We start from the raw sequence: 14,041 nt of genomic DNA, 5'->3' as shown, positions 1-14,041 counted from the left end.
CAGCTACGCAGCTCCACAGCAGCCAAATGTACTTTCCCTTATTAGGATAGATCATGAAACCTTGCTTCATTTTGAGTGGTACCTAATTCTGCTGTAGTATCACTGACTTTATCAACTAACTTTTTAAAAGTACCACTTAGCAGAGTGTAACTCTGCCTCTAGCTTTGCTTCTTTAGAAAAAAAAAATAAATAAAAGAAACAACAGTTGTAATTAAATTTGACGCCACCTCCTCTGACCAACGTGGAATAGTAAAACATGAATCAGGCTCCATTAGCAGCAGATGACACGTTTTAAAAAGCATAGCACCTGTTTAACTTCCTGTAAATGGCTATGTTTTTATGACTGTAATCTGAATTTCCACACTGCCATCTCAGCTAATGAGGTGGTTTTGATCTGAAATACTTAGTGGGCTACTAAGAGAAACCAGAGAGAGATTGAGCCTCATGCATCCCACAGATCTTACAGCTTAATTCTAAGAACCCATAGCTGATTTTCCTCAATTTGAGTATTCTTGTTATATGATGTCAGAGATGTGTGTCCTCAACCGAAATGTGATCCTGCAAGAGGAATGTGCCACTGAAGTGAGTTCATACAGGAATTATGCAGGCAGATGAACTTTCACACCTCTTCTGCTGGAATGCCTACCATCCTGCTCCAAAAGCTGGAGTAGCCAAACGGTTACAAGACATTGTATATTCTTACATGGTGGTGTTGACTATCAAAATGAAACTAGAAGAAGCATCAACCTTCTACCTACAACTTAACAGACAGTTCACAGTCCAATTATTATTTTAAAACGCTTGCTGCATTACAATTTACGTGTTATATTGTTATTTTAAAGACTGACAATTCTAGAGGACCACTCTCAACCTGTCTCTTAACCTCTCAGGTTTTCAGATGGCTTTAAACCTTACTTCCAAACTAATCTCGTGATTCAGAGAATTATTCAATACATAATCAATTGCCTTGAGCAGCTATATTATTTTCCTCATATGCTGTAAACATATGCTATCAGCTAAAAAAGATTTGTTCATTTTACAAATGCAAGTCAAAGTAACTTCTGGAGTTTGGTTAGGACACCTTCCTCCTTTTACTGGTTCTGCACTGGTCTGACTCTGCTGTTCTCATTTTACATGGATGGAGCTGAAGTATGCTTTATGTCCCTTGCTTAAGTTGCTAACCACTTAGGAAAACCACAAAGTGTTGCTTAAACTGTTCACAAAATGAGGACTACCTCTTAATCATATTGGCTCTATGAATACAAAGTGTGTCTGGCTGGAAATTCAGAAGTAGTTGTGAATGAAAGACTACTGACTTTGCAGAAGTTAAGATGCTGTAAAGTAAATTTCTGTAAGACAACAGCAGTAGATACGGATTTCTTAATGTTATAAACACTTCTGTTAAATGGTGATTCCCAGAGAAGAGGAAGAAAAAAAAAAAAAAAGAAAAAAAAAACCAAAGGAACTGCTAAGCCAAATTCTTTCCTCAGTCCCAATATGTGATAGAGCACCTTAAATTAAAAGGGAGCAAGTGAATTGAGAAAACCACATTTTGGTCTTGGTGAGAAAGCAGCTGTCAGACTTCAACTACAATGGTGTACTAAAAGAAATCTCTACGTTTAGAAGAATGTATTTGAAAGTGGTTACTGCCCTTACATTTCCAGCTCATAAAATCACAAGACTAAATTAGGCTTCTATATTATTTTATTTCCCTCTTAGAAGACAGCATTGAAGTCCTGCACACATATAAATATCCCTACAGTTTCTTACACACTTTCTATCCATCATTACTTAAAGTGCCCAACTGTGAACATTAAAAACAGAAACATTACTGTTAAGAGTGGCTACACTTACAGAAGGACTGGTATTCTGACAGTGCAGGCTTTTTTACAAAAATCACCTGCAAAAGAATACACCTAGGACAACACGCATCAATATTAACCCTGAAGCAGTTGGTTTGTTCTTTTTTTTTTTCCCCACTCAGTGATTAATGTACAGGGTTTATTTTTGAAACATGTCTTTTACATAGTGTAAGAATAAAGGATAAATGCATTACTCTCTTTCTACCTTCCTCTTTCCCCCTCGAAGTGTTTACTGTGTCCCAAGCTGCTATGTTGATTAAAAACCAGTTGAAAAGAGCTCTGGAAATGCATGCAACTTAAAATTCACTTAAACACACTTTAAGTTATGAAGTCTGAGAGATTTTAATTTCAGCACGGGGCTACGGTTCAGTCGGATTATTAGATGTGTTTGTCGTGGTGGCGAGGTTGGTAAACACTTCTTCCTTAGTTTCAGGCTGATGTCTTTCCATTTTGGTTTCCTCTTTAGCATCTTTATTACTGGCATCTCCCTTGCTCTTGACTACCACAGGTTCAATCTCCATTATTTCCTGTGGTGGCTTAGGCTCTGGCAAATTTGGCTCAAGTCCATCAACTTGAACTGGTTCTGGGACATCTTCTGCTTTCTGTTCAAGTCTTTCCAAAATGTTCTGGACCTTCCTTACACCATCTCTCCTGGCCTGGCGCACATCCGCGCGACCCTCAGGGTCCACTGAGTCTAGGGCTAGCAACTCTTTGGTCAAATACTCTTCAATCATCAAGTATTTTTTGTCAGTTTTCTTGCCTTCAAAGGAGTCGACTGCCTGCTCAAGCATTTGTACTTTCTCCAGAATTGCCTCCACTTTCAAAACACCAGGATGCTTTTGAGGTTCTCCCGTTTCCACTGTCTTCGGTGTCGCTGCTTCTTCAGGAGGAGGCTTTTCCTGCGGGGGAGCAACCTTAGCTGGGCAGGGAACCTTTTTGTCAGTTTTCTCTGCTGTGGCTGGAGGCTTCTGAGGTGGTAGTTTGGAATCTGGCTCTTGGTGGGTGACCTGAATTGGGATATATGGTGGCTGCGCCTCAGCTTCGGGTGGCGGGACTGCTTTGTTTTCAGGCTTGGTTTCAGGTGGTGGGGGTGGTCTTGGTGGCTCTTGAGGTGGGACTTGCTGCTGAGAAACCTGGTGAGCAAGACAGGTTTGTGTTGAGATACGATGAACAAAGCTCCTTATTCCCTTTTAAAGAACAAGCAACCTAACATCCCGTTTTCTGTTCTTCCAGCAGCGCAATTTTGGCACACGCCAGACAATTAAACTTTCCTGTGCATTGCTGAATTTTACTGTTTCAAAATAAAAAAAGTACTGTGCTGAGTTTTTTTCTTGTTCTCAAGCTATTGCAGATTACAAGCACCAACCAACTCTCAGAGATATTTAACTCACCGAATCCTGCCCATGCTCACTAGAATCAGCCCTACAAGGAGTTTTATAAGACACGACCCTAGAGCAAAGCCCTCACCTGATTCAAGTCGGTAAGATTTGTTGCAGCTGATAAAATTTCATCCTCAGTGTGTCAATAACTGGTGTTCCTTAAAAAGCTAGCTGCTTTGCTGAGTTTTAATCCCATTTTGGGCTATTCTCAACCCGTTCCTGTTTTCAGGACATTGCTTTTTTTTTTGCTAGTGCTTATTTTTACTGATTTTATCTTTAGAGTATTTACATGCAGAGGTTACTGTGTCAATCTTATTACACTGTAGCGATTAGAGACAATCCCTGGGATTACTACAGATCTAACAGTCATCAAATCAGAAATCTCTTCAAATTAAGATTGGTTTTGACATCTTAGCATAAAACTGAAGTCTGTGAGACCTGTATTTTCCTTTCCCTGACACCCTGTTCCCTGTTTCCTGCACATATGCAGCTCTTTTGGAAAGGTACTAGATCCAGCTCTCAGATGGCTGAAGTAAAATACCTACATTTATATTTAAACCAAATAAGCAATGGCCTGCACTGACAATCTGTTACTGCTTTACCCATTAGACATAAAATTCGATTAGAGAACTCAAATGCTCACCGATGCAAATAAATTAGCATCCTAATCTAGAATATGCTATTAAATCTTAAATCTTCACAGTTTTGTCCTAGCACCCATGTTTTCAAAAATACTGACCTAATTCTGCTCCTGTCATTTTTGATATGAAATCTCTCCAGAGAGGTCTTGTCTCTTGTTTTTTCAGTCTTGTTTTTTAAGTCTTGTTTTTATACATCCTTCCTTCCACACACTCACAGTTGTCAACTTCCCAGTAGTCTTTAATTGTAATTTTAGTACGAATTTTGACATGGAAAAAATGGTCAATGAGCAACATGGTCTATGAGCAAGAGCATGCTTCGTGTTGGAAGAATAAAAAGCTCTGAAGACTAGATTTTGCTGATCCTCTTTCTTCATAAATAAAATTACTTTGTGCATCTGATGCTATCCTAAATCATTCTGAGACATCAATGAGGCGTATTTACATCGATGCCACAAATCCTCCAGACCTGATTTTCTTCTCACGAACATAATGCAACACCAGTGACCTCAGTGTAATTACACCAAATTATACTCTGACGAGAGGAAAACCAAATCGTGTGTTACATTATATTCCAGTGATCCAGAGACTCCACAATCCTGGTAGGTGGAAAGGCAGCTTGCTGTTAGTATAGTATCTCAATTACCACCCAATTTGTTTAAATACAGAAATGGAAACTGCTTTACATGCTTTCATGTACCTCTCGGTATGAGCCAATTTTTCAGCTCTAGCCACACTGAGCAGAACACCTGTCAGGTAATCCCCTTCCCCATTCTACGTACCTGGGGTCTGTCTACAACTGTCTGCACTCTGATGGGAGCTGGGGGCTGTATCTGGGTGGTAATTCTGGCCGGCTCGACGAGCCTCTCTGTGACACTCTGAACGGAGACTGCGCTCGCGCTGGCTTGGGCTCCCTCTCCTCTGGTTGAATTTTGTGGAACACAGGTTGGTGGGCTTGGTATTCGCTCTGCTGGGCAGGGTAGTGTGTCTTCTGTGCCTGATGGTAGACTTGTGCAGGCTGCCGTTGGATATTTTCGTGGATCACAGGAATCGGAATATAACCGCGAGGAAGCTGATGGCTTCCTGCGTTGGGTCTGCCAGAGGACTGAGGGGAAGCCGTTGAAGAATCAGAAGCTCCAGGAGATGGAGGCTGCCATGAAAACAAAATCCATTATTAAATTTTAACTGTTCTGTGCTCACAGTACGTTTCATTTCCAAAGAGAAAAGCAGATGGTCATAGAACAACAACTGAACTTGTGTTTCCGGCACACAAAGGACCCACTTCCTTGTTTTTTTGACCAAGGACCTCACTAGACAAACCACAGAAGTTGTGAGAGGGCATCATTACAGCAAGTAGAAACCTGAGCTACAGCATTCCCAGCCCTCAAATGATCAGGGAGTGGATGCTCAGTCAGAACGTTTGCTGCTTTTTTGTTGCGTGGCTGTTCCTGTCTAAACCTGTTAAATTTGAAGCAAACTAAAGTTAAGCAAACAAATTATAAGCTGGAGACAAAACCAAACCCCTAACAGAGCCACACAACATTTAGACTTCTGGTCCCAGTCGCACTAACAGATTTTGTTTCGTTTGGGTTTTTTTAAAGCTTGTAATTCAGTAGCAGGCTATGGCAATGCACGTATGGCTACTGCCTCCTTTTCCCCCCTTTCCGAAGACCTTCCAACACCGTAGCCACTTGGCAGCAGCAGCAAGAGCTGCACTAGCCTGGACCTGCCGTTAGGAGCGAGCACCTGGCTTGCTGCAGGATCCCGTTCGCAGCATGTTCCTGGCTCTGGGAAAGGCAGCCCACCACCTGCTCACAGCTCCCTCCCTCCTGCTGCCACGCCAGTCCATCCCCTCACCTACTTTACAATAGCACTTGTCAGGCTATTCTCTGACCAGTTGCTCTCCTGACGGGTTTGCTGGCCAGGTAAAAGGCCAGGTCAGACTGGAGCAGGACAACACAGCCAGAGGCAGGAGAAGGGGAATGAGACCCCTCTCCTGGTGCTGGTGAACTGCTCAGCTGCCCATCAAACAGCAACATTAAATAAACAAATAGATGCTGGTTTGTGTTATGGTACCCATCACTGCCACCACTGATGGCCTTGTTAACCTGAGGTCTAAAGGCAGAATCACAGGCTCTGGTCAGTTGATACCCAATGCGGCACTGCTTAAGTTCTTAACGTCAAGTTCTGAGATCCTCAGTAGTCATCTCGGAGAACTCTGGTAAGAGGCACAGAAGCCACTCTGCATACAAGACAAAGTGTACTCCCAACTGTACAGTGCTGGGAGAAGGAAAAGCTGAGCCTCTTGTCCTGGCACTGCATGGACAAGGCATTGTTAGTCCAGTCAGCTGAGAAACCTGCTAACAGAATTTTAATTACATTGTTCAGACTCCAAACAGGTTTCAGACCCACCACTGCTGAATTACAGACCTGATGATGTATTTTCAGCTTGGTGAAGGCTGAATTTCCTGCTCATCTTACTTTGAATAAAAATTAGATTGATATTTCCATATATTACAGAATACCAATTCTGCTAATTCTGCAGAGAGAACATGCAAACCAAAATCCTACCTTCTGAAATGCAAAGCAAGCAGGGTGACTTTTTTTTTTTTTGAAGTTCATAGTTTGAAAGTATTTTAACATGCCACTGAATGACAGAAATACTTTACAATTCCTTTTTAAAGCTGTATATATGTAAATCTATACACTTAGTCCAACTGAAGTATTAAATTGGAAAGCAATAATCACAGCAGTACCACTTCTAAATGGCCTGGGTTGTTAGATAACCAGCCAATTAATTTTTTTCTCCCCCACTTTGTTCACTTCAGTTTTGACTAATGGGTGCAGAACACAGGAGACTTGCCTGTATTCACCACTTTTTGGGAAACCAGTATAAACCCTAACCCAACCCTCCCCTGCTGCAGGACCTGCATGGCTCACAGGCTGCCTTTCTGCAGAAGTCATTTACATGCATTTATTTCCGCAGAACGACAGTGGGCGATGCTAGAAAAAATGTTACGTATTTATGCTGCCATGACCATGCACTTTTGCATTTTAATACTCTGAAAGCACTGGGAAAATGTAATCCTGTAACAAGTTTGGCTTTCTGAAGGATAAACTACCCGTGTGACATTCAGGTCATAAATGCTGCAAAGATCAATGCAAACACACCCCGGCAATACTGACAAGTTACCTCGGGTCCGTGTGCCGGCGCTTGGGCTCCTGCAGCTGCCGTTGTCTGTCCACATTGTTTATCTGTCTGAGAAGCCTCCATCGGTCCCCTTGCAGGGGACTCGGGGCCGGCATAGGCCCCCCTTAGAGGTGGCTGGGCTTGCACCGTGGTGGGCACAGCTTCTGTCTTGTACCACTGCACACCAGGCTGCGGAGCAGAGAAGCACGGGTGCTGCTGTCTGCCGTCGATGCCCTCGTGGATGACGGGAATAGGGATATAGCCAGCCCGGAGCTTGGGGTATCCCATGTTTCCTTCTCTTGCTGGAAGCTGCCTGGGGCTATGGCGAGATGGACCATTTGCTGAAGACTGGCCTTCCTAAAAGGTAAAAACATCACATAGCATTTGCTCAGCTCAATACACCTGGTGAGAAAAAGCTGCCCTAAAGGTCTGTCCTAAAAGCAATATAAGCTCTGTATAAAGAGTTCAGACCCTCTTGGGTTCATGCAGGGCAGCTAATACCAGGTGCTAACACTCCAGATCTGCAGGGAAGAGAAGACCACAAGCTCAAAAAAGTCTGCTTGTGTATGAGCCTTTCACCCTCGCTTCTCATGAATACCCATTTAGGCTTTACAATACCTGCCTAGTTACAGCAGCATTTATTACTTTTCATGCATTACCTGCATTTAGCCACCAGCCCATCCCCTTCAGATGGTGCTCCTCCAACTCACTGAAGTGCCTGTGGGACTGGGGACATTGCCTTAGCACCTCTCAGAACCCACCCAGTGCCACAGGGAACATCTGACAAGAAACCTTCAAGAAAGCCTAATCCCATCAGAGAAGCACCACGTTTACTGGTGTCATTCTCCCCACTGGCTCCCTAAAGAATTACTAATGCTGCATACTGCATGATGTGTTCACTTTCACCTACGGGAGGATCCAGTTCAGTAATTACTGAAGGAGCCGGAAGGGGACAACAGGGTAGCATAATGAAGAGGAAAAAATGCTGAAAAGCAAGATAAAATAAAACCCTGCATTGCCTGAGTAGGCTCATCGGACAATGTCAAAGCTCTGGCAAGAGTGGAAGCGGCTGGTACTAAGAGCCCTCACAAGTCCTCTAGTAAGTTCTTCCTGCATCGGTCATTCTATTTTGAGGCCCCACGAGGGCCAAGTTCCAGATGTATCTCTAAGTCAGATCATATAACAAGCACCACTGTCATTCAGAGGGTAATGTCATTATTCAGTAAGAGGAGAATTTAATAAGGGGACATATGGTGCAAGTGTTGGAAACCCTATTTTTAAAGAGGTGTTTAAGCTGCAAAAATATTTAATGTCACTTCTGTACACATTAATACATTAATTAATTAAGAATTAACTATTCTACCAAGGAGATTTTGAGCGTTCTTCCTATATGACAGTATCCCCTTAGAAAGTAATTTCTGAGAATTCCTGTGAGCAACGAAACAGCAAAGAACAAAGCCTATTATTTAGGCGAGCTAATAAAATAAAGATAACAAGCACTGAAAGAAACAAGTTCAAAGTCAGGGACCCTGATGTTGCACTTCCTTGTACTCATTAAAAAATGCTTCAGAAACAAAGGAAAAATTATGAAAGAGGCATGGAGGAGAGCCAGGCCTAGAAAGTTCGCACAGAGAAGTAATCTGAAGTTGGCTTTTCCAGTTGCAGAACAAGGATGACCTCACGCCAAGGTCTGCACCAGGACCCACTGCGGACAGATGACTCATTTTCAATTCACCCTACCGGGAAACCCCATTCCTCTGCTCAGCGCAGGCTGTCTGGGGGGCTTCAGGACCAACGAACATTTTTGCCAGTTCACCTTCTACCAGCACAACCCCAAACCCGCAGCGCTGCCGGGATCTGGAGGGACGCAGCTACGCCAGCACACTGCGTATGCCAGAAAATAAACGAGGTGTGCTCAGCCAGGAACAATGCGAGGCCGCGTCAGAGCCAAATGTCTGCCGGGCGAGCGGAGCCGAGCAGGCTGGGAAACTGATGATTCGACAGTCGGAAGAAGCACCTCGGCTCTCGGGCGCTGACTCGATGCATTCTGCGCCCGGCGCGTCCCAGCTGCTCAGCGGAGTCTCCCTGATGGAGGGAGCAGGCGGTGGGGCTGCGGGTGTAACCGGAGAGTTCACAGACAGCCACCCCACCTACAGGCACGGCTGCCACGGCTATAAAAAGCAGATTCACTCACTTCCAGCCTTGTTGGACTCCCCGCGGGAAGGGTCCTGGGGCCGGGTGGGCCAGCAGCACCTACCGATGCCGTGACCTGCGCAGGCTCCTGCGCCGCTCCACCGCCTGTAGAACAGATCTGCCCCAAGGGATTTGTTGCCAGCTCCTCTTTCTCTTGGCATTTTACGGGTCTGGAATGTTTTGAAACTGTCAATCTTCTGCAGTATTCCACAAGGATAAATGATTGCCAAGACTTCAACACAGGCAGCGTCCCACTCCTCCCACCCCCCACGAACCCCCTCCGAGGAGCCTGACCATGGGCTCCCCCTCACTTCTCTTCATCTTCAGACCCTTGAAGCTGCCCTTGTTTCGAACCATTTTAGCAATGTGAGAAATCTGCCTCTGCCACTTAAGCCATGGTAAGAAACACAAAAGCAGCGGCCCAAAATCTAATTAAAATCAGGCTGGACTGCTTTTTCAAACCATTCACTTTATATCCAAAGTGAAACTTCTGGCAAGTTCAATACTTTTTTTTTTTTTTTTTAATGGAAACACTGTCCCCCTCCTTAAAAACTACAGCATAAACTATACTCTTATAATTTATAATCTATTCTTACAGCTTCAGACAACCTGTGCTGCTCCTGTGGAAAGTTAGTATTTCCAGCTGGTCCTCTGTTCCAGGCTTTTTTCCCCTGCAGTCAGGTCTCCTAACCACAGAGAAATTCTTGTGTGTCTCATACTGGAGCAGTCCTCAGTAAATGAATAAATCCAGCATCACTTTTTTTCCCCCACCATCAGTAGCTCTGAGACAGAGAGATCAGATTTAGGAAAGGTCCTCTCATCTCAACTGCTCTTCCCAATCCACATCAATTAATTAATTCAACAATTAATTCATATCTACCTCTATAAATGGTTTCTTACATTAGCCAGGTTGTATCACCGCATCCTCAACTCTTTCCTGTTCCCTTTCCCTCACCATTTCCTACGTCCACGAACATGTACAGCCCCCATACTCTGGAACACCCTGCGTGCTGAGGAACGACACCACAGCACCCTGACTGGAGAGACCCTGGGTTCAGATACACGGCTGCAAGTGGTTCGGGTGCGTTGTGAGTGAGAACCCAGCACAACACTGAGTGCATGCAGATCCCAATACCCCCACAGCCAGGCTTTCGGCCAAAGCAGTTCTCTCTTTTGTGCCAGGGAGCCTGCATTTCCAGCCTGGACAAACAGGTTCTAGAAGACATCAGGAGAAGCTCAGGTGTGCCTGGGGACACTGTGGCAAGGAGGAGGAAAGGAATTGAGCTCTGGGAAACTCTCGTTACATTGCTACAGAGAACAGAATCGTGGATTCCCTCTGAACACCAATTCCTGCTTCACAGGTAGCCAGCCAGGTGACAAAAAATGTTAATTTTTTGTTTTTGTTGTTTTCTATCAAATGCAATTCTTGCTTGTTATATTAACGAACATGTTATCCGAAAAATCCCAGAGCTTGTATTTAACACAATCTACACAGAGGTATGACCAGTAAATGAATGACGAGCCTTACATCTGTCACCCTTCCCAGTTTAAGTATAAAAAACAGGCACCCAACTCAGAGTTCTGCATTAAAAAAAAAAAAAAAGAAGTAAAAAATTTCTTCCTTCCAAGGAAACAAGAAGTTCTTTGACAATAAAATTGTGAGTAATTACAAGCAACTGAATATCAATGAAATTTCACATAAGCATCACTGTGTTTTGAACAAGCTGTGAGTGAGACAGCCGAGCTGTGCTGGTCCATCTGCTCTCCCGCCTCTCAGGACAAGGACATGCATTACTGTTGTGAGGCCATCACCATGATAAATAAAGGTGCAGCCAACACCAGTTGTGCAACTGGAAAAAACACTTCATACCCCCACATCCTACTCCTGGCTTTCCACAGGAAGGGCATGGTCAGGAGTGACGCTAAAATCCTCAAATTTGTGCAGATTTTAAACGAGTTCTGACACTGCGCGCCACTGGAATAAAAAAAACCTGACAGCAAGAGAAAAACACAACCTTGCAACAGAACTCCCAGTACAGCTGTACGATCTGTCCAGAGTGGATACGGCGTAACTCCTGATGTGCCCAGTGACTGCCCAAGTGTAATTCCGGACTGAAACACAGAAACCTGAAAATTCAGTCACTGCTGATGCTAGAAAATTGCCACTGAAGTCATCTAGATAGCTGTACCAACAGAATGAAATTTGTCAAAATATTCTGTACGCCCACGAGATGACTTGAACAGTTATATCAAACTTAGTATCTCCTTTTTGAGACTGCCTGCACAATACTTTTTTAATTCCTCTTATACCAAAATGGTCTACAGAAAAAGAAGTTGAGAAGCAAGTTTTGCTGCCATCACACTCTCATTTTTCTTGACCTGGACTGATACTATTTGCAGTACAGTAAATTCTGTTCTCTAACGCGTGTATGTATTATATGTGCATGCAGCATGTCTGTAGCTCCTGCAGAGCAGCAGTGCTAACATTAAATTTATGCGTGTTTTGTAATTATCAGAGGAACACAAATTTTTAGGAGCATTACCAAGAGAGGAAGTGTCTCTTCCTTACGCAAACAGAAAGTCTACTGACTTCAGTATGGTTCTCGACTTTTAAGCCGCTGTTGTGAAGAGTATCATGCAAATAAAAGTGTTCTGGTTACTCAAACGACTGGGAAAATGCCAGTGTCTGACAAAATCTGATGTGAGAGAACATTTCCCATGACTTTAAGCCTGGATCCTATATATTTAGGAAGAAGGGAGCAGTATGATTCTGTTCTTTCAGAACAGAACACTATAACTAAAACGAGTGACTGAAATACGACAACTTTCTTTGCACATATACTCAACCTATTTTTCATCAGAAATTGCTGTGAATAACCAAAAAAGCCAGTACTGCCTAATATTCAAACCTAAAAATAATGTGCCAATTCTATTTATAGAAAAAAAATAAACCATTTTATGTCATGGAAAGGCAAAACTTTCACCATTAGAACTGGATTCCATACCTGCTTGTATTTCACTTTTGGACAGACTTCTTTTTTTCCCCTCTCTGTTACACTAACTAGACAAATCAAAACTGCTACACTAACTTTGCTACTGATAGAAATCAGCATAACCAAGTATTCCTTGTAACTTGATTAAAGTACTAAAACATTTCTCAACAGTGCTTTGTGTTTAAGCATATTAGTAGCACAACATTACCATAAAGTACGTGTAATTAATACTTCCCAGAGAACTATACAAGTGGGAAGGCGGGGAGTGATTTGGTCTCAGCACCAACCCCTAACTTCCTACTGCCATGCTTCAGCCCCTGAAGATTTTTACATTCTCGCTCTTTTACTCACAATTTGTGCTTAAATATACACACTGAGCACACAGGCGTTTGAGCAAGATATCATTAGCTAATGACTGAACGAAACCGTGAATAAGCTCAGTCGCATGAGCTGTCTCAGTAGAACTTCGTGTCGGTCACATCGTGTAACCCGTTTGTACGCCAAGCTGCTTTTGATGTTCTACTTGTTGAATGCTGAGTTTTATTTCCTAACACACACATGTGTAGGCAAATAAGCCTTTTGTTCTCCCTTGTAATTACCGTGTTGTAATAGAAAAGTATTACCTTAACATAAGCTCTAACTGATGAAGTGCAATGATGTCATTAGAAATAAATACACACTTTTAAAAACTCAAGGAGAAATCTAATCCTAAACTTTCCAGAACAGAGAGCCTTACTGGAGGAAATATGTTGGCTATCTTGCAGACCAATCTTGCTTCAGGAACTGTCTCTTTTGTCACCAAGCTGATTCTTTCTGGGGCTAAAATGCCTTGGCACAGACACGACGACACTCGCCCTTTATGCCCACAAGTGGAAGCTGGCCCAAGCACAGAAAGCTTCCGATGGGCCAAACGGAACATGTTCAGAGGAAGAAGCAATGACTGCTACAAGAGCAGAGCGCTCTTAGGAGAGAGCCGGTATCACCACCCATCCCGTCAGCTTTAATGGACGAGGTTAAGAAAAGCCCTTTAGAGTGCTAACAGAAATATCCTTGTCAGGGGTGATGAGAATGACACACTTCCTTCAGTTATTTCTGTTCACTGCCCGCTTACCTAAGAAGCAGGTGGTCAACCTGTTGCTTTCCTGCTATTAGCGGCAAGCCAGGAATTTGGCATATAGAAGTACAAACCTCAAGAATCAGCAAAACAATGCCCCATAAAAAAGAAGAGAATAAGTAATCGGCTGTGAATTTCACAGGTTATAGTCAGGGTTTACATTTTCATCTACATTTCGTTTTTCACACAGCAGTTCTTTTGACTTCATTTCCTTAACCAGCAATTTTCCAACACTATAAAACCACTGGCCATGCTGCACCCTATCAATCATTATGGCTTTGCCATCAGCCATAAAAACGTACTTTTGTGCTCCCTGACCTACTGAGTGGTGTTAGGCAAGTCGTTTCACCACCCCATCTCTCATTTTCCTGCCTGTAAAAACAAGGAGGAAAAAAAATAAGAACGAAACCAACCACTTCTGTAACATATTCAAAGATAAAGCATTTTTCATCTGTAATTAATGTAATTTGTGTGAACAAGCCATTTCTTCTGTTTTATACTTATATTTAATTTGGCAAGAGGAGAGGGCGTAGCTGCCACAGAAAAAGGTGGAGACAGATCTTACCTAGAGTGATGCTGTCTACATACCCCAAAGCATATTGGATCCCTACCTGCCTTATCATGGTTCAGGTGGGAACAATTCTATTTTTGCCGTGTAGTTATGGGAAAGTC

The 14,041-nt window shown here is 43.1% G+C and overlaps 1 protein-coding gene across 1 annotated transcript; it reads right to left on the bottom strand.

Annotated features, from left to right (window-relative positions):
• Positions 1-1,686: 1,686 nt before the first annotated feature.
• On the bottom strand, positions 1,687-7,734 carry LOC104469882 (BAG family molecular chaperone regulator 3-like). The gene is given in 5 exon segments (XM_010084606.1): positions 1,687-2,995; positions 4,662-4,735; positions 4,738-5,029; positions 7,073-7,426; positions 7,729-7,734. Coding segments are annotated over 5 exon segments (1,500 nt in total). The 3' UTR covers positions 1,687-2,221.
• Positions 7,735-14,041: the final 6,307 nt, after the last annotated feature.

Source organism: Pterocles gutturalis, unplaced genomic scaffold, assembly GCF_000699245.1.
Source record: "Pterocles gutturalis isolate BGI_N339 unplaced genomic scaffold, ASM69924v1 scaffold4680, whole genome shotgun sequence".
Lineage (NCBI taxonomy): Eukaryota > Metazoa > Chordata > Aves > Pterocliformes > Pteroclidae > Pterocles > Pterocles gutturalis.
The sequence above is the reverse complement of the archived record's forward strand: the minus strand, read 5'-3'. Positions and strand labels throughout refer to the sequence as shown.